At 41.0% G+C, this 25,513-nt stretch overlaps 1 protein-coding gene across 1 annotated transcript in view; it reads right to left on the bottom strand.

The window, feature by feature from the left end:
* PLA2G4A (phospholipase A2, group IVA (cytosolic, calcium-dependent)) overlaps positions 1 to 25,513 on the bottom strand; it is an 84,687-nt gene that overhangs the window by 46,340 nt on the left and 12,834 nt on the right. The window contains exons 2-4 of the mRNA XM_010580705.1: positions 20,340 to 20,438; positions 20,041 to 20,175; positions 13,372 to 13,453 (exon numbers count right to left, since the gene is read on the bottom strand). Coding sequence (XP_010579007.1) covers positions 13,372 to 13,453; positions 20,041 to 20,073 — 115 coding nt within the window. The 5' untranslated portion in view covers positions 20,074 to 20,175; positions 20,340 to 20,438. The remainder of the gene's footprint in view (positions 1 to 13,371; positions 13,454 to 20,040; positions 20,176 to 20,339; positions 20,439 to 25,513) is intronic.

The raw sequence follows: 25,513 nt of genomic DNA, 5'->3' as shown, positions 1-25,513 counted from the left end.
AACGAAGTTTCTATACAGCTCAGCTAGGCTCTGGGCTATTCTTTGCACAAGCATTCTCGCATGACTCCTCCATAATTTGCAGGCTAGTTATCTGCAATGCATCTCAACTTTTTAATGTAGATAAAGTTTGGAACGTTTGCAAATGGACAACTTGGAAGGTTTGCAAATGGACACATGCACTACCATAAGACAGTGACTGTATAGTATGATTCCATATTCCTCTCTTCCTGGCACTCTTTGACTATTTACAGTAAGTGCCTGAAAATGTGTATGCAACTGAAACGTCATACTTCTCCCAGCGTCAAAGAGCTTCATACATAATGGCACAGATAACACTTTGGAATAGAGAGACCAGACTCCATTAGCATTTATCAGTAAAAAACGAATATGAACTGACAATTAAGTACAAGTGTATATAAAACCCCACCTTTACATGAAAAAATAAAATTAAGAGTTTCAGCACTGATGTCATTGGAACTAACAGAGGGTCCTTCAATTAGCAGCTTATAGCTAGATGAATTATGAAGGTGATTAACAAAATGTTCATAATAATCCTTTTGCAGGATTTACAGCATCCACCAAATCTGCAGGGGCTGAATACAGATATCCAATAACAAAAGCAGAGTCTGCATCTAAACTGTTATTTTTAAACACACTGGCTTAAGAAATGGCTGAGAGGTAGGAAGTAAGGATTCAATGACTTTTCCTTGTTTGTTTTATCTCCTGGTTAAGTAATTGCTATAGAATTCTTTCTCTAAATTACATTGTGAATCATGAAGTGAAACACACAATGGACAGTAATTAGGATCAATCATTTTCACATTAAAAATGAGTAATGCTTTAAGCAATCTGTCTGTTAAAGAAACCTGTAAAATTTTCTACAATGACTTGAAACCATTTGATCTTATGTTACTAATTTGGTGAGATGACTGTCATCAGGCCCCCATATTAATATAATTAATATTTGAGACATATAATTTGTATTTCAGTCATTCCAGTTTCAATTATTTCAAAAGCATAAGAGACATAAAGAAACTATAGAAAGCCTGTTCAAATATAAAATACCAAGGATGAAGCCACTGCCATCATACATTAAAATTCATCTCATTTATCCATCAAAAGTTGAAAGAAATGCAAAGTACTTGAAGTATTCCAAAATCTGGTTTGCTACAAAAAAATTCTGCACCATAAGAATTTGTCTTTTTTTTACAAGAGCACATCATAAACACTTGTGGTCATAAGGGATATTAAAGCAAGCTATATTAACTTTAATTTCAGTTAATATATGCATCACCATTATAGAAAGTAAATCTGGATCCAGATTTTTTGGACCCATGATCTCCAGATACCATGTTCATGCATTTACAGGAATATTCCAGCAAGTACATGACAGAACTTCCTTAAAGAACTATGTTAGTTTGGTTCATTGGAGTTTTCTGCCTTCTAGTTAACCAACATCCTCCACCATTAACTGCAGCCCCATTCATAAAATCTTACTAGGTCCCAAATGACCATCTTTGCCTACCTTCCACCATTTTTTTGGCTTACTGCACTACAGTACAACTTGATTAGCACAAAATTACATGCAGCCGAGCGGCCTGACTGAGGCCAAGCTAATAATGGGAATTGCTGGACTACCTCCCTCTCCTCAAAGGGGAAGGAAGCTAAAAAACACCAGCTATGCCTTATACACAAGCAGTTCAGGCTGGGGAAGGGAGCTCAAGCAGGCTGTGCAGCACATACTCACTGCTGTCTGGCTGCAGGGCTCCTCTGAATTTTATGGAAATTATCAAACCTGTTTGCCTAGAGAAACTCAAAACAGGTGGCACAAAGGAGTTTTCAACAGGTTGAACACTAACTAGTATCGATCACAGTAATCCAGCATGGTGTGAGCTTCACAACTCTCTTCCTAGGCCAGAAACATAGTTTTGTTGTGTGCTTAAAAATTATAACTGAATTTTTATTCAAATAGTGAATTTTATGCGGCTCACTGGACAATATGCTTCACAGTGGCATAGAAATACAATTTTGTCACTCTGCTACAGTCAGGTGAAAATGTAATAAATTTTAAAATCACGGTTTTTCCTAGCTGAATGTGATTTTCTAGTTTTAAAAAAGGGAATCCTTAAAAACAGTATTTACTAATAATTGTCAAATGTAAATAATTCCCAAATAATTAATGTTTCCCAAACAACATATTAACAAATAAATTAATTATTAGGTTTGGCTTACCCTTGCTCTGCTGCAAACTAGTGAAAGGACAGACTAACACAAGGCTCTAAAAAAAGGTGTCTCCAGTGCTCAAGAGAACATAGGAACCATTAATTGATTAATTAATTCAGTATCAGATGGGCGAGGAGGAATGGAAAAAAGGCAAAGCTGCAAGGTCCCGCACAGAGCAGCCAGCAATGCTACTTTGTCATGTGACTGGATGTAGGGGACGGTAAACAGTCCAATTAGGATGCTGGTGCTCAGGGTAAGACATCAGCTTGGTATAACCTCCCTGCCAATTCACAGGCAACAAACAAGTATGTAGTCTTTGCTGCAGAGGAGGCTGGTGGTATGGTTTTGGAAACCAGGAAGTTGTTCTGCCACCTGAAGAACACAGGAGGAGCCCAGGAATGCCAGGAGCAGAACTGGCTGTGTCAGACTGCCACATACAAAAGAATCTCATCACCCTCTTAGGTAATCTTTGTGTTAAAAAATACTGCAGCCGCACAATCACCAGTCCTCCATTCAATACCATAAAACACTGCAGCAGCTAACAGCAACAAGGCTGAACTTTTGATCTGTCTTTTTAGATTCATTCTGAATTTCCATCTTCAAACAGGACTGTAGCTGAGTCTGCTATGAATTCAGGCCTCTCATTCATATGGAGCAGATATTTCTGAGAGTCTTCAGACAAATTCATAGACCAGCAGTAACACAGATGCCAGACTAAGAGTCTGCAGACAAGCCAGAAGGCCACAGAGAACCTAAAATATCCAGGAGTATACACAGAGATTGCCAGTAAGGGGTCCCAAGGAGGAGGTGATGGATTATTTGTTGCCTGTGTTTAAGGTACTATAGGGAATGCCAGGGCTTCTGACATTCATCTTCAAGAGGGATTTTGCAAAGGGGATGATGCAGTGAGAGATTTCATGAGCGGAAGGTGACTACGGAAGGTTACTACAAGTGAAGTAAGGCAGCTCCCAAAGCAGCAGCTATGCTATGAGAAATCCTGTGATGGGGTAATAAATTTATTACAGATTATTAGTGCCTTTTATTACAGTGCTTTTCATCTCTGGCGTTACTTAAGCAAAGGAAAGAACTGAACTCCCAGCACAGGCACTGCACTACCACCCAGTTTACTGGGGTGGGACACCACTAGCAGTTTCACTGATCCAGCCTTGAAAGGAAAAAAAAACCCAAACAAGTCAGCTGAACCCTTCATACGTTCAAACCAAATTTGTAGAAGTGCCAAGACCAAAAAAAATATTCAGTTCTCTAGGTTATCTGTACAGTTCCCTTTGCAGACAAACAGCAGTGAAAAGTGACTAAAATATTAGCTTGCAATAGCCCAGAGAAAAATCTGTTTTTCTAGTAGTGTGCCAGAATCTAAGGGGTTTGGGGTTTTTTTTAATTAATTTAAATGTCTAGCTCTTAAGAGCTTTTTCAGTGTTAAACTTGTGAAATGCCTCACTCTGCCAACAAAGACACAAGCAGGAGAGAAGGATCAGGCAGCATGGCTGCCTAGTTCATCTATGACTGTGGGTCCATGGTAATGCCAGATCTGGGCAGTGATAATTTGGTCTAGAGTAGGTTTAGGCATATCATCACATTCCTGGTAAATTACTCAAAACCCACAATATGACTTTTATTCCAGATTTATATTAGTTAATGGAGTATAGATTATTCCTAGTCTGGCATAAGGTCTGCTAATACAAATTTAAACTGGCAACATTTTCTGTATCCACAGAACAAGTTTACACTGGATCTGTGTTTGGTATCAAGAGGCTTTAGAGGTTTTGGTCCTCTACCAGCAGCCCTAGAGCTTGATTTACTATATTGCTGAAGCACAGCCTCCAGGCCTTTGAGTGAGAAGAGGTTCTTCCCTTGATTTTTCAATTCAGACAATTGCCAGGAACATTTTAAAAACCTGGAGCTGTCCTAACTGGGCAGAACCATAGCTAAGTATAGGCTCAGGTTGGCTACATAAACATCACATCTTGGCAAAACCATCATCATTGCTACTGCAAGCAATTACAGGAAACTCAAAAATAGTGACACCTGTGAATTGTTTCTGCCCCAACCTCAACGCTCAGTTGCGTTACTCTAGGCATTTCATTTACAGGACTGAAAAATGGATTGCAAAGCCCTAAGTCAGAACAGCGTATGCACATCAATGTTAACAGGTCCACAAAGGGAAAGAGAGGATCATGCGTGTGAGTTAATCTGTCCAACTAAGTATGGCATAACCTAGCATTAAGCAGACATTCCCTGTATTTCAACTGTCCTGTAACACTGTTGGCTGGATGCTTTGATAGAGCATAGTTTTTCATGACAGGCTTTACAAAAGCATTCCTTACTGTAGTGATGAAATGAGGAAGGTTGATGATTATTTTCTTCCTTTTCAGAACACGTTCAGTCGGAAATACATAAATGAACACATTTATTTATTTGTAAGAACTTTTCTTCGATACAGACTGATATGTGGGACAGTTAGCATCCTGCAAAATGCGAGACAGTAACTAGAGGATGCTTCAAATCACACTTTAAAAAAAAAACACTTCCAAAACAAATTAAAAGTCTTCTTCATGCAGTAGATAGCAACCTGCAGAACTTCTTATGAAAGGAGCTGTGGCTGAGAAGACTTATGTGGATTCAAGGAAAACCAGTGAAGTTTATGCAAGAGAAACTCAGTGAAGGCTACTAATTACATCAGAAGCACATCCAGCTCAGGGAGTCCCTTACTGAAGACAGCTGAGTGCTTGGAGAGGATCAGAGGAAAGTATCACATGCTTACCCTGTTCATATTTTTCCTTTGTATCTGACTATGACTTATGTTCTTCCTGATTCTCCCTTAGGGTTGGGCTAATGCCTGATCCTAACACAACTTCAAAGGCCTCCCTAGGAAGAGGGATAAGAGGGAAAAGAAAAGAAAGCAGGAAGAAATCAAATTATTACAGAGGACAAATGGAATAAAAGGAGGGAAACCCCTCCTAAACAGAGGGAGTGAAAGGCTCAAACTGGAGAAACCGTGGCATCCACAACTCCCTGCAGGAAAGCCCCACCACAAAGTTCTGCCTGGAGACATGACAGCACATGAAACAGAAACAGTTCCCCATCACCATCAAGCTCCATTCTCCTGGGGCTGCAGTTGGTCACAGCATGGCAAGGGCCTCGAGCAGAGAGACAAGGTCCTTCAATCAGAGCATCAGACAAGATGGATCCTTGGTCTAAGACTTCATGACTGCTTTGATGTTATCATTACAGAGTAACGGGAGAGCCTTCCTCTAGAATGAAAACAAGTTTTCACTAACATTTTACAGAAACAGTCCCTGCCTCAATAACTACATGGCAAGTATTCAGAGACAGAATTTGGTTCTCATTGAAAAGATACTTCTTGAAACTGGAAAGAACAGCATGTTCTGGATCAGTTTCACCGTGGAACACATAAGCCTGCTTCAAACACAACTTTCACAACCCAGCACTGCTTCTGGCTAACCCAAAACAGGGCAAAAATATTGCATGTGTCAAGGAAACTGAAATCTAGCCTACAGCGTCCTCAATGTTAGACTGAGATCTGCAGTAGATATTTCATAAGCAGTTGTAACTTGTATTGTTCATTTTTGAAGACACACATCTTTTAAGGAGACTGTGATGGGTTGACCCTGGCTGGATGCCAGGTGCCCACCAAAGCCGTTCTATCACTCCCGCATCCTCAGCTGGACAGGGGAGAGAAAAATATAACAAAAAACTTGCGGGTCGAGATAAGGACAGGAGAGATCATTCACTAATTACCATCACGGGCAAAACAGACTCAGCTTAGGGAAAATTAGCTCACTTTTTATTACAAATCAGCCAGAGTAAGGTAAATGAGAAATAAAACGAAATCTCAGAACACCTTCCCTCCACCCCTCCCTTCTTCCCGGGCACAACTTCACTCCCGGATTTCTCCACCAAGCCCCCCCCAGCGGCACAAGGGGGACAGGGATGGGGTTTATGGTCATCACACGTTATTTTCTGCCACTTCACCTCCTCAGGGGGAGGGGTCATCACACTCTTCCCCTGCTCCAGCGTGGGGTCCCCCCCACGGGAGACAGTCCTCCACGAACTTTCTCCAAAGTGGGCCATTCCCACGGGCTGCAGTTCTTCACGAACTGCTCCAGCATGGGTCCTTCCATGGTGTGCAGTCCTTCAGGCACAGACTGCTCCAGCGTGGGTCCCCCACGGGGTCACAAGTCCTGCCAGAAAACCTGCTCCGTGGGCTCCTCTCTCCACAGATCCACAGGTCCTGCCAGGAACCTGCTCCAGCGCAGGGTTCCCACGGGGTCACAGCCTCCTTCAGGAGCCCACCTGCTCCGGCGTGGGGTCCTCCACGGGCTGCAGGTGGATATCTGCCCCACCATGGACCTCCCTGGACTGCAGGGGGACAGCCTGCCTCACCAGGGTCTTCACCACGGGCTGCAGGGGAATCTTCGCTCCGGCGCCTGGAGCATCTCCTCCCACTCCTTCTGCACTGACCTTGGTGTCCGCAGGCTTGTTTCTCTTACATGTTCTCACTCCTCTCTCCCGTGGCTGTTTTTCCGCATCCCAACTTTTTTTTCCTTCTTAAAATGTTATCACAGAGGCGTTACCACTATCACTGATTGGCTCGGCCTTGGCCAGCGGCGGGTCCATCTTAGAGCCGGCTGGTATAGGCTCGCTCTCTCTCGAACACAGGGGAAGCTTCCAGCAGCTTCTTTCAGGAGCCACCCCTGTAACCCCCCCCGCTACCAAAACCTTGCCACATAAAACCAATACAGAGACATATTTCAGTATCAGACTATGGCTGCCGATGGAGCATGGACCACTACAAGACATGATCAACAGCAGGGCTGGTACAAGGGCTGTTGGGAAGAGTCAAATCAAAAGGGGTTATTGAAGCCCACAGAGCTTTGTCATCCTGGGACTCAGTTGCCCATCCAGGCCACTCTAGTACAGATTGGAGCAGCATTGGTCCAAATAGGAATATTTCTATCTCCTTCCTGCAAGGTACTTCCATCCCTCCTCCTCTGCTTTGCTCTGTTAGGCACATAGTACATCTTATGGCTCCTGCCCACGTGAAGATCTGCACGTGCAACTTGTAGGACTGGGAAGACTGGCCAACTCTGACCTACTTTTTCCAGGTTGTTAGGCTGGCAAAGGGGAGGAGTTTGGCTTGTTTTCCTCTTGAAGCTCCCTTGGAAAAATCAGGTCCTGCTTCAGGGCACTGCAGGAAAAGCATTATCTGATGACACTTCAACGGTTAAATCAAGCATACTGTAGCTAAGTCAGGGTGCAAGACCGGCCAGCTGTGATACAGAGAACAGCTGGATTAGTCCTGAATGAGCTGCTGTAACACAAACTGTTGTGTCCCTGCTCTAACACAAGCAGGCAAATCTCCAATTCCTTCCCCTTCAGCTAGCTGAGGTCTAAAACACTCCACACGTATACCTAAACTGCACTAGACTACTGTGACTTTGGCTTTATATAAGCCAGCTTCAACACCAAGAGCTATGGCTCATAGTGAACACAACCCCAGGGCAAAGGCCTATGAAGAGAGAAATGGTGACTGAAACTGCAGTGGACATCACTTACTCTTTCCCTCCACAGTGCTGAAGCAGAACCTACAGACAGGGCCAGGCTGGTGCTGCAGGCAGGGAAAGGTGCACACTCATCCCACACAATGCAACAGCTTCTCATTTCCTTCAGAGAAGCAGGAGGCAACCAGGAAGCACATCAGAGACACTGCCCCAAAGGAAGAAAGTCTCCTTGACTTGTGGGGGACGTCTATTGCTGGTTGCAGCAGCACAGGCTAACTGTACCAACAGCCACTTACAGGAGCTGCTTTCCATCTCCATGTTAACAAGTTTTGCAACCAGGGTTGAGCTCTGTTGACCGGACTGCTCCCAATACTTCAGCTTGTTTATCTGAGCAGCCTGACTCCAGTGAAAATACATCCTTAATTCCAAATAGCTGGACAGAAACTGGGAGTACCAGAAGCTGGTACCAGTGCCACAAGCTATCTAAACTTAAAAATAAAAATGTTTAAAGACTTTTTCCTTAAAATGCTTGAAATTACACTTTTTATTATCATAGCATCAAAAGTAGATGAAGCAAATAAAAGCTGCAAATCCAAAACAGGATTAAGCAAGTTTAGTGATCTTTAAGAGTAGAGTCATACAACTGGTCTCCTTTGTAGATGCTACCAATTGTTTTGAAAGCCAGTATACTTAAAGAAAAATAGACAAATTTTACAGTGCTTCCTTTGGCCCAGTTTTCCACCAAGCCCCCTGAAAATCCAGAAGGGGAGAGATCCTATGGAAAGAACCACCACAGTCTGCAAGCATTTCTGTTCCAGAATGCTGCAGTTTGGGATTGTAGTTTTTTTCTACAAGTTCTTGTACTGTCGTGGAATTAAGGAAAGGCTCTACAGTATGCTGCGGTATCTGGAGTAGATGCAAAACTAAACATCCACTATATAAGAACTCACTGGACTGGAAGCAATGTCTTTTCCAAAAGCTCCACTCAGAGAAGTGATCTTACAAGGTCTATCGACCCCTGCGAACTGCAGAAAGCTAAGCAATTAAGATAAATAAATCCTCACCAAAACCATGCAGATTTTGAGGTACTCCATCTTGTGTTGGGTTTATGTGGCAGGTTGGGGCGGGGGGGGGTGCTGCAGGGGTGGCTTCTGTGAGAAGATACCAGAAGCTGCCCCCATGTCAGACAAAGCCAGTTTTAGCTGGCTCCAAGACGGACCAGCTGCTAGCCAAGGCTGAGGCCATCAGCAGCACTGGTGGTACCTCTGTGATAACATTTAAGAAAGTATAAAAACCACAGCACAGTAGCTGTGAGAGAGGAAGGAGAAAATGTGAGAGAAGCAACTGTGCAGATACCAAGTCAGTGAAGAAAGAGGGGGAGGAGGTACTCCAGGTGCTGGAGCAGATATTCCCCCATAGTGATGCAGGTTGTCCCCCTGCAGCCCATGGGGACCACGGTGGAGCAGAGATCCACATTGAAGCCTGTGGAGGATCCCACGCTGGAGCAGGTAGATGTGCCCTGAAGGAAGTCACAGCCTGCATAAAGCCCATGCAGGAACAGATTCCTGTTAGGAGCTGCAGCCTGTAGAGAGGAGCCTGCACATGAATAAATTTTCTGGCAGGACCTGTGGCCTGTGGAGAGGAGCCATGCTGGAGCAGTATGTTCCTGAAGAACTGTACCCCATGGAAAGGGGCCATGCTGGAGCAGTTCTTGAAGGACTGCAGCCCACGGGAAAGGCCCGCATTGGAGAAGGTCATCAAGGACTTTATGCCATGGAAGGGATCATACACTGGAGCAGGGGAAAAGTGTGAGGAAGAAGGAGTGGCAGAGACAACATGTTATGAACTGACTGCAACTTCCATTCCCCATCACCCTGCATCACTCGGGGGGGATACAGAAGAGTCAGGAGTGAAGTTGAGCCTGGGAAGAAGGGAGATGTAAGGGGGAAGGTGGTTTTAGTTTTATTTCTAACTATCCTTCTCTGTTACAATTAATCGGCAATAAATTAATTTCCTCAAATTGAGTCTGTTTTGCCTGTGACAGTAATAGGTAAGTGATCTCCCTGTCCTCATCTTGACCCATGAGAACTTTTCATCATATTTTCTCCCCCCATCCTATTGATGGAGGGGGAGTGATAGAGCAGTTTGGTGGGCACCTGGCAGCCAGCCAAGGTCAACCCACCACACATCTGCTGCAGTTGCTCATTTCATAAATCTTCCAGCCCATAAAAAGACTTAGCCAGAAGAGTTCAGCACAGCTATTAGAAAAGTAGTCACTAAAATAGAATTTAAATCTTTTGTAAAGATGGAGCTGTATTGACTGGATGTTGATAGGACAGTATCTAGCGTGAGAGAGTCACCTGAAAAGGGACACCATAAAAAAAAAAGTGAAATCTGTAAAGGAAGTACTCCTATGCAAAGGCAACAGTAAATGGGTAGATATGTGAAATAAGAAGGTACTTGAATGAACTCCTGGGAAAGAGGGAGTCTGCTATCAAACCCCCCCCCCCCAACACCCTGGGCCATACATTTTTACAGAAATTCTCATTTATCATCCCCACACACCATTCACAGAATGACAAATTGGTGTAAGTAGACTAACTTCCTCCATATGTGAAAAGCATTTCCATGGAAAATTTTTATGATGCAATTATTGCCATTTTCATTTATTTTTATGTGCTTTATCAGTGAGAAACAAAATCAGCTACTGTAGCTTAGCTACTCAGATCCTGGTATGACCCCGATTCCGATTTGATTGCTTGTCTTTGTCAGATCACTCTACAAAAATTTTAAAGTTTACAGAGACAATGGGAAATCTCAGCCAAATAAAATAAAAATAGAGGGCTGGAAGCTATGCTGGCTCCAGCTTTCTCTGTTGTTCCAGCCACCCAGATCAGCCGGGACACTAAAAATATGTCTTGAATCAGTAGTGCTGTGCATGTGAACCGTTCACTCAAGGAAACACATTGCCTGTGAAAGTTACAGTGTAGTGGGCATCTATTACCTAGTTTTAAGGATGACACAACCATTTATGCTCTCCATTAATGAAGAGCTCAAGAAATCTTGAAAAACTTGCTTAAAATACTGTGTATCTCCCCAGCCTAGGCTTGAGAAGACAGACATATGGATAACTATGCTACAGAAATCAGGCCCTCCATGACCACCCACAGAGCTGAGGCATCTTGCGCACCAGACCTCTCATCTAAAACTCCTTGAGCAGAGGTGGACCTCAAATTCTTAAGATGAAAAATATCACACAAACAGCAAAATAAGCATTTCCACATATTTAGTAAACTTAGATTTACTCAGCTATTCCAGAAAGTCTTGGAAAGACTGATAAGGAAAAAAGAAGAAAAGCAGAACATTATACAAAATCTCCCATGTTTACCAGGACCTCCATCACCACCACAATGCAGAATTACCTCTCTTGCCAACAGAGCAGTCATTGTCTACACAAACTGGAACAACAACAACAGAATAAATCAGGAGAAACCTAGCAGAAGAGTCAACAGTTTGGTAGTGTCTGTCATGCGAGAGCAACACTCAGGTATCCAACCCAACCAAGGCATCTCATATTATGTAATGACAGCCACCCTCCCTGGCAGGGAATCCTATCCTTGAGATCAGAAACCCAATGTAAAAGTTAAAAAATTCCTTCAAGAAGTTAAAGTTTTGGCAAATCAAATAAAAAAAAAAGAAAAAAAGAAAAAATATATATATATTGGCTAGCACAATCAGCTGTAAAGATCCTCCACTGCTTACAGCTTCATGCTTCTTTCTTAAGTAATTAACATGATTACTGATTTGATCAAATAGCTTCCGGGCTCCAACACACCAAGCTTTGTATATATGTGGGAAATAAAAACATTTTTCATTTTCCCAAAATAAAAACAGAAGCAATGATCTGTTTTTTTCACTTCAGGGGATTTGCCAGGACTCCAAGAAGCAGCCCCAGGAACTTGGAAGCTCGCTCAGAGATGCCCCAGACTGCAGGTGCCTCAGGTTACAGAGCACTCGTAACTGCCTCAGACAGGAAACCAAACAGGTTTCAGTGGCCCTTGAGCATAGTTCTGTCAGGTTTTATCAAAATAAAAAGTTCTTCTTGAGTAGCTTTCTGGTTTTGATGATTTGGTAAGATAAGAGTTTTGTCTGGAAAAAAGTCCAATTATATTGATGGATAATATTTGGAATTTATACTACAGGACCATACTTGTCTGGGGTGGGGTAGGGGAGAAAATAAAAGAATGCCATGGTCTTCCAGCTTTCTTCACCCTTTCCATAGTCCCTTTAATATCATATCATGGGGTTCCCATTTCAACCCCCTTTCTTCCCTTCCCATGTTTCCTACACTGTCTCATGACAGACCTCTGTGTCCAAGAACCTGTGTTTTTCCATTTAACCCATCTTCTTACACATGCAAACCTGTGGGCCCCTTGTTCTACTCTTTACAGCACTTTTCCCAAGGTCTTCTTATGTAAAGACCCTCTCAGAGGCCACCAACATAACACTCCACTGCATCTTCTCTGTGCGCTCCTTTCCTTCACCCCACAGTAGATGCTAAACAGATTCCTATTTCTTTCTTCTCCCCTTCTGGCAGGGCTCCCCTCTCTTCCATCGTACTTGGGGTTCTTGAACACTCCCCTTCCAACTGTCCCTCCCACTTACTCCCCAAGTTTAATATCAAACAGTAGACACTACTTATGAAAAAAAACTGTCAACCCACTGAAGCAAAGCTGTGTGTCAGAACAGCTGCTGTAGTTTGACCTGAGAGCAGTTTCCAGGAACATGCTGGGAGAGAAAAAACTGCCTGCCAAACAAGCCTGATAAGAGAGCAGAAGGCACCACACATCCTCCCAGCCCGAGCCTGCAAGTCAGGCTATGCAACACTCTGCATGAAGCACCAGGGAAAGGGAGAGACAACCTGACAGCAAAATAATCATAATCAAGGAAGTGGCAATATTCTTTTTACAGATTCAGCCAATATATTATTCTCTCCCTCTTCCCCTCTTACAAGCAGACAAGAGTTTTTGAGTCATTCTTCCTAGTGGTTTCCTGTTCAGCTACTAAGTCCAGAGGCTCAGAAGCCTAACAGAAAGGGGAAGAAGTGCTGGTGTCTCATATAGCTCTCCACCATGAGATCTGCTCATCTGTTTTGGCTTCTTTTTTTTGATTCTTCTTACTGCATTGACTCAGCAGAGCTCTGGGCTTCTTTCTTTTTAAGTGCTCCCACCACCAAACCACAGCCTTTTGAAGATACAGCAATTGCCAGTTTCACTACACTCAGAACAGCACTTCCGACTGAGCCAAAAAAATAAGTGTAGGTGTTGCTTGCTTGTAGGCAAATTGCTTACAACTCACTCAGCTTTTTTGGATCAATGGAAAGAAGGAGCGGCAAATTTGCTTTCTGTGTTAGAGTGAGTGAGCAATGAAATGGGTACATTGCCCTAGCTTTAACAAGGAAGACAAAAAAAAAAAAAAAAACCCACACCAACCCACTAACAATCATTCAATGCATGACAAGCTTGATGTGTCATCTGCCCCTGGCTATGGCAACAGTCTCCTAGAAAGAATAAAAAAGAGACAAAATAGAAAGAGATATACTCACGCATGTCACCAATTGCTCCTTTTGTGACATTTGTGGCTTTCCTTACTGTCACAGTGAATACGTGTGAATACTGGTGTTCCACCTGGAAATCAGAGAGTTAAAGGTGATTAAGCTCCAGAACCAAAAAGCAACTATCAAAATAGGTTTCATTTTGTCCAAAAACTGAGAGAGAGAAATCACCCAGTCAAAATGTAAGTGAAACTCATACTGGATAGAGCATCTTAATGCTGAACTGCACCCTGTAGCTTTACTGAAAGGTCAGACCTTATACTAGGGTTGCTTGATTTTCCAGCAGCCACACCTACTAATCTCAATGAATAACACTCCTCCTCTCTACCAAACCTGCTGTAAGGCATTTAGTCAGTCAGGGACAACTTGGTATGGTAAGAAAAAAAATAAAGAGGGGGCTATTTTACAGTGTGCTTGCCTTTGTAATTACCTTCCCTCAGTAAAAAGAATGGGTGCAATTACTTCAAAGTATATGTTCTGGAACAGATATAAGCATGCTGCACACACAAGGGATATAGTTAGTAATGCATGGAATATATTTTCTTAGTACACATCAATATTCAAAGTGCAAGTGTCCTTAAGACAATGGAGGGAAGGTGAAAAGCAAGCTGTTAAAACATTCAAAAGCAAATTTCATGCAGTTTCTGGAGCTTCCTGTTTCCTGCAAAGCCCAAGCACACAGCAGGAGTTGCCTTTCTAAGAGCAGGTCTGTCCCAAATGAACTAGGGAAGTAGGAAAAGATTAAATTAAGAACAAAAGTAAAAACTTTAATGAAAAGAGGTCAGTAACTCACATCTATTGTTACTTTGTCTATATAGCTGTAAGTTTGACCAACCTACTGAATACCATTATGAGAACCACCACTGCATATTGCAAGGCAGACAACATTGGCCTTCACCAGGACACAGTACAGAGGTTGCGGGTAAGTTTTAAGTTCTACGTGTTAGAGCCAGGATCAGATCTCACACAATTGCCTCTCAGCACTTAGATCTATCTACACTGCTATCTTAAAGCCAGTCTTAAGGCACTCAAGCTGTCTAACTGCCCACAGTACCTAGACATTGACTCATGTGCTTGTACAACGTGGAGGCACCAGCTTGCTCTCCTGCAACAGAAATTCAGGCACCAGAAGGTGCTTTCATACTATATTTTCATCTGGAAACTTCCCTTTTTTTTTTTTTTTCCTTAAAAAAAAAACACAAAAAACAAACAACTTTTTAAAGGAACAAAGAGATAAGCCAACAAAACCCTTCAACCCATACATGGCTTAGTTTTCAACAGTAGCACATGCCTCCATTTAAGCTACTGCTATTTCAACTGCCAGACTTTATAAGGGCCTTCAGCTGGTTCTCATAGCTACTTCAGAACTGGTTGTTTCAGCCAAGCCTCATTTATTTCACATCTACAAACACACTTACACCCAAAGACTAGAACCAAACTGGATCCTTCTAATACAAATAAACAAAAAAATGAGTTTCTTATACATTATATATCATTTTCTCAAAAAAAGAAAAAAGCCAAAAACAATCTTCTAAAATCAGCAAAAGTGGCTTGTGAATGCTTAAGTAACAGTTGAGTCAGGACACATTAAAAACAACGCAAATGATACCAACACAAACTCCTCCACAAGTCTGTAGTCTAGAGGTCTGCAAAGGCATAGCCACATCACCATGCCAAAATATCTAGGAGAAAATGCCCACAGTGATACTGAGGGTATGACTTCACTGAAGACACTGGCTGACCCAGACACTGAATTGTTGTATCTTTATTAAGGCTGTAATCACCCACATATTGTGACGACTGCTGGAGGCTCATTTCATGATAGTCTGCCCAGCAGTAAATTTCAACTCTGTAATTTTTCCCCTGTAAGCTGTAGGAGTTGTCTGGTTCAAAGAACAAGTAAGCAGGCAGGGGGGAAACTGTGGCAATGTAAACTATTACCTTACAAGTGGTATACTGAAATTGTCATTGTGCAGCAAGTGGTTCACTAACTGCAGTAAAAATGGAATCCAGACTCTAACTGATTCTCCCAACCAGGACTGTTAACTCACCTCAAAAGTATCAAAGCCAACAGAAGGGGTTTAGATGTGGGAATCCAAAGTTGTGAAGAAGCAACACCTATTTAACAGCCTGCCTTGTGCTGACATGGAAGACATACCAATGATTTCGTGACATCCATCACTATTTGTATCGCAGCTTCTAAGAGTGGATGGATGAATGAGAAAGAAGATGGGACTTCTCCCTGAACAAAATTCTGCCTCTGCCACATGGGAAAAAAAAAAAAAAAAAAAAAAACCAGAGTTTTCCATCACAGCTACGTAAAGTTACCCCAGTTCTGTCATTTACCCTGCTTCAAGAATTTTTACAAGCTGCGAATCTCCAGGAAACAACGACTCTCACTGTCCCTTGTTTTCAGTTTGCTTCTTGAAAGCGCTCAAAGCTGTTTTATTGGTGTGTGCCACTTTCACACACGTCAGATCACTGAAGTGTTGGTTTCACAATGCAGCACTGGCCTCAGAGTTTGTTCACACAGACTGATGTAGTTCCTTTGTCATATACAACTTCATAATTAAGAGAAACAGCCCAAAGTACAAACACACCACCTTTCTCCTTATTCTTAGCTGTTAAGAGCGAGCCTGTCCCCACTAGAGACCACAGATCAGAGATCACTGAACATTTAGCAACAGAGAGGAGGATGGAGTTATAATTAAGTTACAAGCATGGGACACGGGCATGCTGGATTTAGTTCTCAGCTCCTATGTGGAAATTATGTGCAATTCTGGTGGCCCAGAGTCCTGGCTGTAAAATGGGGATACTACAAGACACTCACTGACAAAAAGCACTTCTGTGAAGTAATATTCTTGCATCTTTTAGTCCTGTTCATGAAACTCATATGCCTAAATAAAATGCCCACCACCAAAACAAGGCCAAACCATCACTTACTAGTGTATTCTCATTACAGCAGTACAGAGATCATCACTACTTTCTGTTACAAGTCGGTAACTGTTTTGCTAATACTATCATGAGAACTGCTTTTTATTGGTTTAAGCAGCAAACCCCCTCACATTCCAGCTGTTGTTCTGCCAAGAAAGTTAAGTCTGGTTTAAGATCTGGTATCCTCTGAAATGAATGCAAGTATACAGAGGTCTGGCAGAACAGAAAAACATTATCTTCTTCCCCTGTGCCTCACCCAAAATAACACAGAGGCTTATAATGATAAAGTTATTAATATTTGGCCATAATCACACGCTTGGAAGAAATTTGCAACTAATAAAATAAAATGTCTCCCTCTTAGGAAAAAAATACACAGAGATACACAGGAAGCTCAAAAGTCTCTCTTCTTACCCCAAAATAAATGTTTTTCATGCAACTTAAGTGCAATTAGAAATTAAGGCAATTTTCCACTTAAGATCCAGTTTCTAAGGGTATTAAAAGGCCTAAATGTCCATATTAACAGCTAACACAACTTTCAGAAGCATTTCTTGGTTAGCTTTTGGAAAGACTCAGTTCTAAAGAAGTTAGATGCCCCTTGAAAATACCACAAGAAATGTATTGACTCTGATTACCTTTTTAAATCCAGCCCTTGCTAGTTTAGATGACTAAGCTGCGTTTTCTAAAGTAACTTATGTTCACCTTAAGCCTTGATAAAAATCTGTACATTGCCAACTCCTCAATTACTTCTGAAAAATAGACGATGGTATATAAATCACTTAAACATTGCAACACTGAGTGGAGCAACATCTGCATACCTTTAAAAAAAAAAAAAAAATCTAAGCCAGGTTAAAAATTTCAGAAGCTCACAATTAAATCAAAAACCTAAATGCTATCATCCAAAGTGGCCTAGCTTTACATATGTGTTTCATTTAACTTCCTCTTTCTCCACAAATTTATAGAAGAAAGGAGAGGAAAAAAAAAAAAAAATAGTTTTCAATATGCACTCTCTGAACGTGGGTTTTTCTGAATTACAGAAACTCCTGTGGACAGTATTCACTCTCTACTGGTTCAATACACAAGGTTTTCCAAGTATCCTGCACAGCCATGGTTCAGTATCTCCCGTTCTCACACCACAGCTCTCCATCTCTTCTAAATCCTCCTCCTGCCTCCTTTGTTCTTCTTCCACCTTTGACTGCTTTTTATTCCTTCCAGTAAAATTTCTCTAATTATCTGATTTCCTCTATTTTACATATCACACATGCATTTGTATGTACATAAACATCATTACCATCCCATTATGGGACTGGGAAACAGAACAAGGTGCTAATATCTCGTGTAACACAATTGGGTTTTACCTACAAACTTTCCACACTTATGGAGAAAGCAAGGGATTTGCATGCATTGAATACAATACTTTTCATATTGCAGAATGCCAAGTCACAAAATGTAACTCAATCAGGAGATATACTTGCACACAAAATACCAGTCAGGAAGCTCTGGTATAGATAGATTGTGTAATAAGTATTTATTACTTTTACATCCTTAACGTTAAGGACACTTGAGATGAAGATTAGGCTAGACAAATGAAAATGTTTGCCTGTTTTCTTAAGTAACAGATTTTCATTAAGTCCATGCTCTTCTTTCACTGGGTTTTACAGTTAAGACAAACATTTGTGCATACACACACAAATTATCTTGAAGTGATTTCTCCCATTGTTATAATATTTATCCCCCATATCAATATAACTGAAGATGCATAATACATTTTAATTCTTCATTCTCTGAAACTAAAAGCATTTTTGGTACAGTCCATTCTGTCTGTACCTGCAATAACTTTGTGAATGTCTTATTTCACTCCTCCAAGTCTTCCATAAAATGAGGAAAAAAAAAAAAAAAAAAAAAGAGATCAGAAAACACATAGTAGTTAACAGAACGACTTTTGGAAAATGCAGAATTCTTTTGAGTCTTTTAATGCCAAACATCATTAAAAATCCAAGATTTTTGCAATGATATGAGCCTGCTGCCCTTGACTGTTCTAAGTTTTAGTAAAGCTTTCCATGCAATTTCAATTTTTGAATTAAGAAGCCTCAGAGATTTCTGTTCACTTTTCAAGCAATTATAGGATCAGCTCTTGTGTTAACAGTGTTCCCTCCTGCATTACCAACATTCCCGCAGCAGCAGTTCATCATTGCCAGAGGACTGTAACTACGTATACTTCTAAGGCTCCATTTTGTTCATTATGGTATATATATTGATATCAAAAAAGATCTTTTATGTGAATGATTCAATGAAATATAACGGAGACCCCTCCCAAAAAAGTGCAGATCAGCTCAGGCATTCCATCCAGGAGAGGGCACTGGTGCAGAAAGGATTAAGTGCATTGTTTTAACACTTAAAATACAGACGTCAACCTGAAACTTGTCTTTACAGCAGCGTTCACAAAACTACAGAGTGAGTAAAACACAAGTTTGACATCTGCTGGCTGCAAACACATGTAAAGGATGTGACTGTGTTGGGTAGAAACCACATAAACGATAAGAGATCATTTTCAAGGAAGCATATGCTGTATTTTTAGCAACGTAGAAGTTCAACATTATGACAAGTATATGGTAACTATCTTTGAGTACTTATCACTTTTCCTGCCACGAGATTCTGGGACTGTTACGAAAAGTGCTTGATATGAACACACCCAGCTTGTTCCAAGATTTCAGTTTGAGCAGGAATTGCAATTTCAGTGTTTACTTTGGAAAGTCACTCAGAAAGACAGCATTCAACAAGCTGCTGAGCCACTCTACTGGCCTGCCATACAAAGGGCAGTTCTGCTCCCATTTCCCTTCTCCTCCTTCCCTTGCCCCTACTTCTCTACTTTTACAGGTTGTGCTCACATGATTGTACCCTTCCCTTGGGCCAGCTCTGACAGCCGAGAACTAATCTTTTGCACTGAACTGTTCTTCTGCCAATTCAGTGTCAATTGGCTCACTCTGACCAGATATGTTTGAGAGCTGGTACTAGGGATGCAGCAGGAACATTGGAATAAAGCAGGAAGGAGGGAGCAGGAGTTTTTGGCAGCAGTGCGTTGTTGAGTGGCACAGATCATTTCACTGACCTTTACCTAGAGTTTGCAGGCTGTATTTTGAAGAGTCTCTTTGAATCAACATCACTGCTACACACTGGTTTAACATCTAAATATCAAAAATTGCCAACTTATCCCTATATCCATACTGATGAAAAGGGAAAAAAGAGTTATTCGGTAACTACAATTCTATTAAAAAAAAAAAATTGAACTGCAAGGGAGAAAGTTAGACACATGATGTTACTTTTGTAGACTACAGTTCAGTTTGGCAATCAGTGTGTGGAAAACCTTGTATGAAACAGTCAACTACAGGCACTTTGATGAAACAACTTGAACAGGCAAGTCCTTTAAAATGATACCTTATGACACTGTACCCACGAGGTTGTTAGGAGCCCATATTCCATTTTGACTTACACATGAGCAGCCACACTCAAAGCCGTGATACGCTTTTGAAAAGCTAACTTGAATCTTTCAAATTTCATTCAAATAAATTTCTGAAGAAATTTGTTCTAACCATGCTCACCATTTCTCTAAGGAAGTAGTCATAATTCTAATGCTGTGTGCTTATTTAGAGTAACTTCTAATAGAATACATTATACAAGACAGTATAGATTATACAAGACAGTATACATAGAAGATTCAAAGCTACTTACCACAATGTGTTGATAGGGATCTATGACAGACATTTTTGCCTTAATTTGTATTCAAGACAACTGTCAAATATCTATTTCAATTCTACACAGAAGAGGCTTCCCAGTTCTTCAGAGTTGAGTATGACAGATCCTTAACTATTAAAAAAAGAAAAAAATGTAATTAAAATTTTTATATTCTTTTAAACTATATTTTTTAACAGAGCAAATTAGTTCCTCCACTTTAGGAAGGTTCCTACAATTCATTTGTTTACCATGAACTTAATTTCACACAAGCTATGGAGGTAGAGATATTTACTTGCCTGAACTAGAGAAATTTCTTGTGCTTATTTCCTCTACCTCAGAGTAAGAGCACAAACCAAATATCTTGAATTCCAGTCATCCAAGTGTTTCTAGCAGCTCTACAAATAAACAAAAAGAATAGCACAATTATATTTATCCATTACATACATTCAAATGTATCTGCTTCCATGCATTACAGTGCTAGTAAAAAAACCAACCAAACAAACAAAAAAAACCAAAACAAAAAACAGTGTTTAGTTAATAGCCTTTTTACTGTAGTAACAAATTCTTGGTTCCCATGCTTTGCTTCTATATTAAGATGCTCATATGGTCAGGACAGGACAGAGATGAAGTTTCTCTTTGTATCCTCCTTTCAAGGATATGTCCTGTACTCACACCAAGGGACATGAATTTTAGAACTGAAAAGCCAGTTGGAGAGCACAAGCACAATAGTCAGCAACTTGCACCAGACAACTGCAACCTTTCGTAGTAAAGATCTGTTTAGCCATTTAAACGCAGCTGTTCATACCACCTTCACTTTGAAAGCTTTTTCTACAAACAGCAAATTCCCAAAGTCACACCTAACTGCGCCTAAGAAAATAACAGGCAACAAATTCCAGCATCTAATCTGCAGCAATAGCACAGAACTTAGCAGCTGCTCATTTAACTATAAACGAGCAGCAATAGTGCCCTCTGTAAACCTGGGAATTCCAACTAAAGCTGTGTACAGCCTCCCCAGCCACCCCAGTTGTCTAGAGATTCACAAGAGGCTTTGATGGGCAAACTGCAAACCAGCTGCCAGGATTTAAACAGGTTCTTCATAGGCCACTGTTTTCTGAACACTTTGTGAAGATTTCTACTGAAATCAGGGGCCACCAGAGGCCTTAAACTTCAGAACTGTTTCCAATCATCAAAGTAAAATACACTAACAGAGGTTATTCCTTTCTGCATCTCTAAAAAAACAGGGAAACTGCTGGACAGGATCAGTTCTTAGATTCAGCTGGACCATGGCCAGACCCGAACCATCAGCAGAAGCTTCAGAGTGAAAAGAAAAAAAAACACCACATGGGGTTTGGTCTCAAGGAAATGATTCCTAACCCTCAATTTTGAAAGGGCAGAATAAACCCTAAGGAATGATCATTTATGTTACTCCCAATACCCTTGCTCTTGAGCAATTATATGCAGGCATTTCCATAAAAATTTTGTTTCGTTATGATCACTGGAACATTACGATATCCCTTCTTAAATCCTGTCAGCCCTAACAATAGCTTGAGGCTAGAAATTACCCTGGGTTTATTTATTTGGTTTTATCTAAGGAAGTCTGAATAAGAAAGACTTTAACATACATTCAGTTCATAGTTTTCATTCAAGGCAGCTCAATACTAGGACAACAGGAACAAGACATCTTTATCATAGAAAGCAGGCAGCCTTTCAGACTTAAAGGAAGATCTCTAACACATATCCACCATTATTTCTCCTACTGCAATAATAATTGCAAAGACTTATTTTTATTAACATTCTATCAGCCAAATTCAGCTGTGGTGTAAACAGGCAGATGGGAGGGAAGTAACATGTGTTTATAGACGTAACTGTATAGCTGGTTTGTTACATTCAAGTTCATTTTACCTTGGGTCCTACTTAAAGTAGGAGAACCTTGGTAAACATCCCTGACCTATCAGTTTTCGAGGAACTGTTGCAAACTTCAAAGGCAATCAAGAAAAGGCAACAGTGAGGGTTATCCAAACACTGTAATGAAGAGGAAATTTGTAAGTCATAAAACAGAAAATACACCATTTCCTCTAACTGCACAGTCAACTACCAACAAGTTACCATGCTCATTTTAAGATGATACACGAAACCAAGCTGAGGATACTGCTCTATCTGCAGAAATAAGAAAATAGGTCAGGCCTAGGATAAGAAGCCTGGTTCGAGTTATTTGTCTAGCATCCTAGAGGCAGAGTTCCAGTTCTCCAGATCACCACTCATCTGGTCGACTGGCTTAGACATGAGATCATTCTCTCCTTTCCTATAACCCCCCACCTTCATCTATTTCAACATCTGCAGGGAATACATTTGCGATCCTGCAAACAACAGCCTCTTTGGCTACAGAGCCGTAATGAATCCCCAAGCACCATCTGTCCTCCATGTTGAATGAGGCAAGGATCATGCAGACAAATATGCAATCATATAATTAACAATTGTATCACAAACACACATGCACAAACTACAAGCTAAAGACATACAGGCAGAGTCTCTGAATAGGGAGAAAAGGGCCAGGGAGCAAGAAGACCCTGATGTGATACACAAAGCCTAAAATCCTGGTTTTCTACACAGCTCCAACCAACAGCATGACAGATCCCAGCCTAGTCATGCTGCTGTTTCTCCAAATTGGAGCACTTGGTTTGGTGTCTTAATCACAGTCTTTCAGTATATGATAAACAGAAGCAGGTACCCAAAGACAGGCATCCAGCGCTATTTATTTCAGACATGTGAGTGTACCTGGGGCTGGCAGATGGACGGGTATCCAATGCTCTGCCAGAAGCCAGCACGACATCTGAAGTGGTAGCAGACATATGTGTTTAAGTGACTTGAATACTTATGTCATTTACAGTGGATTTAATTCAAATCAGTGTTACCTGACCCTAGCATAATTACACCACACCCTCTGCAAGCCTGCACTACATTATCAATGGAGTTTGGGTTAAGCACGCTAATGTATTTCTGTATCTGAAGTCTTAGTGCAGCAGAGGAGCCAAAATACAGCACAAACAGAAGCTCATGAAGACCCGCAAAGAAAGTCTTGAAAAATATTTACTTCAAACATCTGCAGTAAATAGAGCTGTGATCCCAGAATTATCTCACTTAACACTGCCACTATACACTGTCCATCCCACAAAGCCTAATGGAAAAATCATCAACTAATTAAGGACTGTATCACAAGCACGTACAAAGAACTGAACTCAAGCTGAAGCTGGTGGCAGGCCAACCCTTGATAAGATTGCAGGAGAAGTAGTGCCTCTAAGCAGATCTTCAAGGACACTTTAATATTATTAACACGTATTGTTTTGTTTGCCTGATATCTGGTGGTATCGCATTGTCTGTGAACTGTGCCGTTCCCAGGGCTGATAGCATTCCTTCCTAAAGGACTATCAAAGCATGTCGCAGGCAGTGCCTCTGCAACACCACGAGCATAAATTCTGTCAATTCATACAGAACCACCAAAATTAACTAAACCAGCAAGACTGATTAATGATATATTTCTTAATGTTTTATTGACAAATGTCCAAGTCTACAAATTGTCCAAGTTTACAAAATACCAGAGCAAACATAGCCTCTTGAACAGGCCACAGTTTAGCTTGGTCACATAATACAGAAGACAGCTTTCTACTAAATTCCTAAATCTCACTTTCACCCAAAAGTCAACACTACTTTTGTCAGGCCAAGAGCATTTAATTGTCAGGCACAGTTTCAGACATCAAAAGTAACAAGCTATTAGTTGATCGGTGGATTGCTGTTTAAATCAAGACTCTTGCGTGATCTTAGCTCATTTTCACTTGTGGTGACAGACTGAAATGTGTAAGGGATTACTGTCTCTAAAGTCAGACACTACCAGAGCAATTCCACAAAAAGAAGTTACACACACATGCATGGACAGCGATTATTACTGGAACATTTTCATTCTCAGTGTTGATCCAGTAAACTCCTACGGATAATTCAGTTTTACAGGATATATCGAGGACAAAAGAAAAGAATAATGAGATGTTCCTATTTCATGCTGAGTATAAGCTTACTCCACAGTTAGTCTTACTGAGCGGAAAAGCTCTGAAAATGAGTAAAGCATAACACAGTATAAATATCACCACCAGAATACGTCCCCAAGATTGTAAGAAAAATCATAAAAGGGAGATTGTTTATATCAAGCTGGACAGTTCTTACAAATCAAGGACACAGACAATTAAAAAAGTGAATAAGTGCGACTCACTGGTACAGTCATTAATGCTTAATCTAATGTGATAAGAGTAAGAGGTACAGAATAAGCTAAATATTGACTCAGGCTTTTGGTATGAATGTCACCATCCATTTTTATCAAATCAGATTACAGAATTTTATTTGGTTACAGATTGATCCTGTGATTGTATAACAGAAATAATAAATAATCTGTTTCTACATGATTTTGCCTAGCATCCTGGAAAATCACAGTAATGTTATTTCTTAATTTAGGCCTTCCCACACAACAAACAAGGTTTACGCCTTACTTTGTGTAGAGCACCCATCACTCCATTTTCAACAAAAATGAAAAAGTATATGCTTCGCTGACGTGCACTGACTGTTCTTCCCATGCCTTGCCAGGAGAGCATGGGTGGAAGGAAGGAGTCTGAGCAGAAAGGCAAAAAGCTCAACCTTTGTGCCACATTTTTGGAGGATGCTCTGGGGTGAAGTTTGGCAAGGAAGTTGACACAGCATAAACAGCTAGACAGGAGATTTTAAGATTGGGAAACCACATCTGACTTCCTGCTAAAGAGGACGTAACAGATGAAAAGATCATGAATCTCTTTTTGAAAGATGACCTGTCAGCCTGTAACCAATTACTGAACTACAGGTGACACAGAGTAACTAAGATTTCCTTTCAATGGCAGGAGAGTACTATAAAATACCCTAGCAGGGCTGAAACTCTGGAAACATCACAGAAATCTTGAGCAAGGTGTCCTGGTTTCAGCTGGGATAGAGTTAATTGTCTTCCTGGTAGCTGGTACGGTGCTATGTTTTTGAGTTAGGTATGAGAAGAATGTTGATAACACTGATCTTTTCAGTTGTTGCTAAGTACTGTTCTGTCTGAAGTCAAGGATTTTCCAGCTTCTCATGCCCAGCCAGCAAGAAAGCTGGAGGGGCACAAGAAGTTGGCACAGGATGGAGCCAGGGCAGCTGACCCAAACTAGCCAACGGGGTATTCCATACCATGTGATGTCCCATCTAGTGTACAAACTGGGGGGAGTAGGGGCAGGGTGATTGCCGCTCAGGGACTAATTGGGTGTTGATCAGCAGGTAGTGAGCAATTGCACTGTGCATTATTTGTATATTCCAATCCTATTATTATTATTATTGTTGTCATTTTATTAGTGTTATCATTATCATTATTAGTTTCTTTTCTGTTCTATTAAACTGTTCTTACCTCAACCCACAAGTTTGTACACTA

The sequence above is a fragment of the Haliaeetus leucocephalus genome, unplaced genomic scaffold (genome assembly GCF_000737465.1).
Source record: "Haliaeetus leucocephalus isolate CR32 unplaced genomic scaffold, Haliaeetus_leucocephalus-4.0 Scaffold730, whole genome shotgun sequence".
Classification (NCBI taxonomy): Eukaryota; Metazoa; Chordata; class Aves; order Accipitriformes; family Accipitridae; genus Haliaeetus; species Haliaeetus leucocephalus.
The sequence above is the reverse complement of the archived record's forward strand: the minus strand, read 5'-3'. Positions and strand labels throughout refer to the sequence as shown.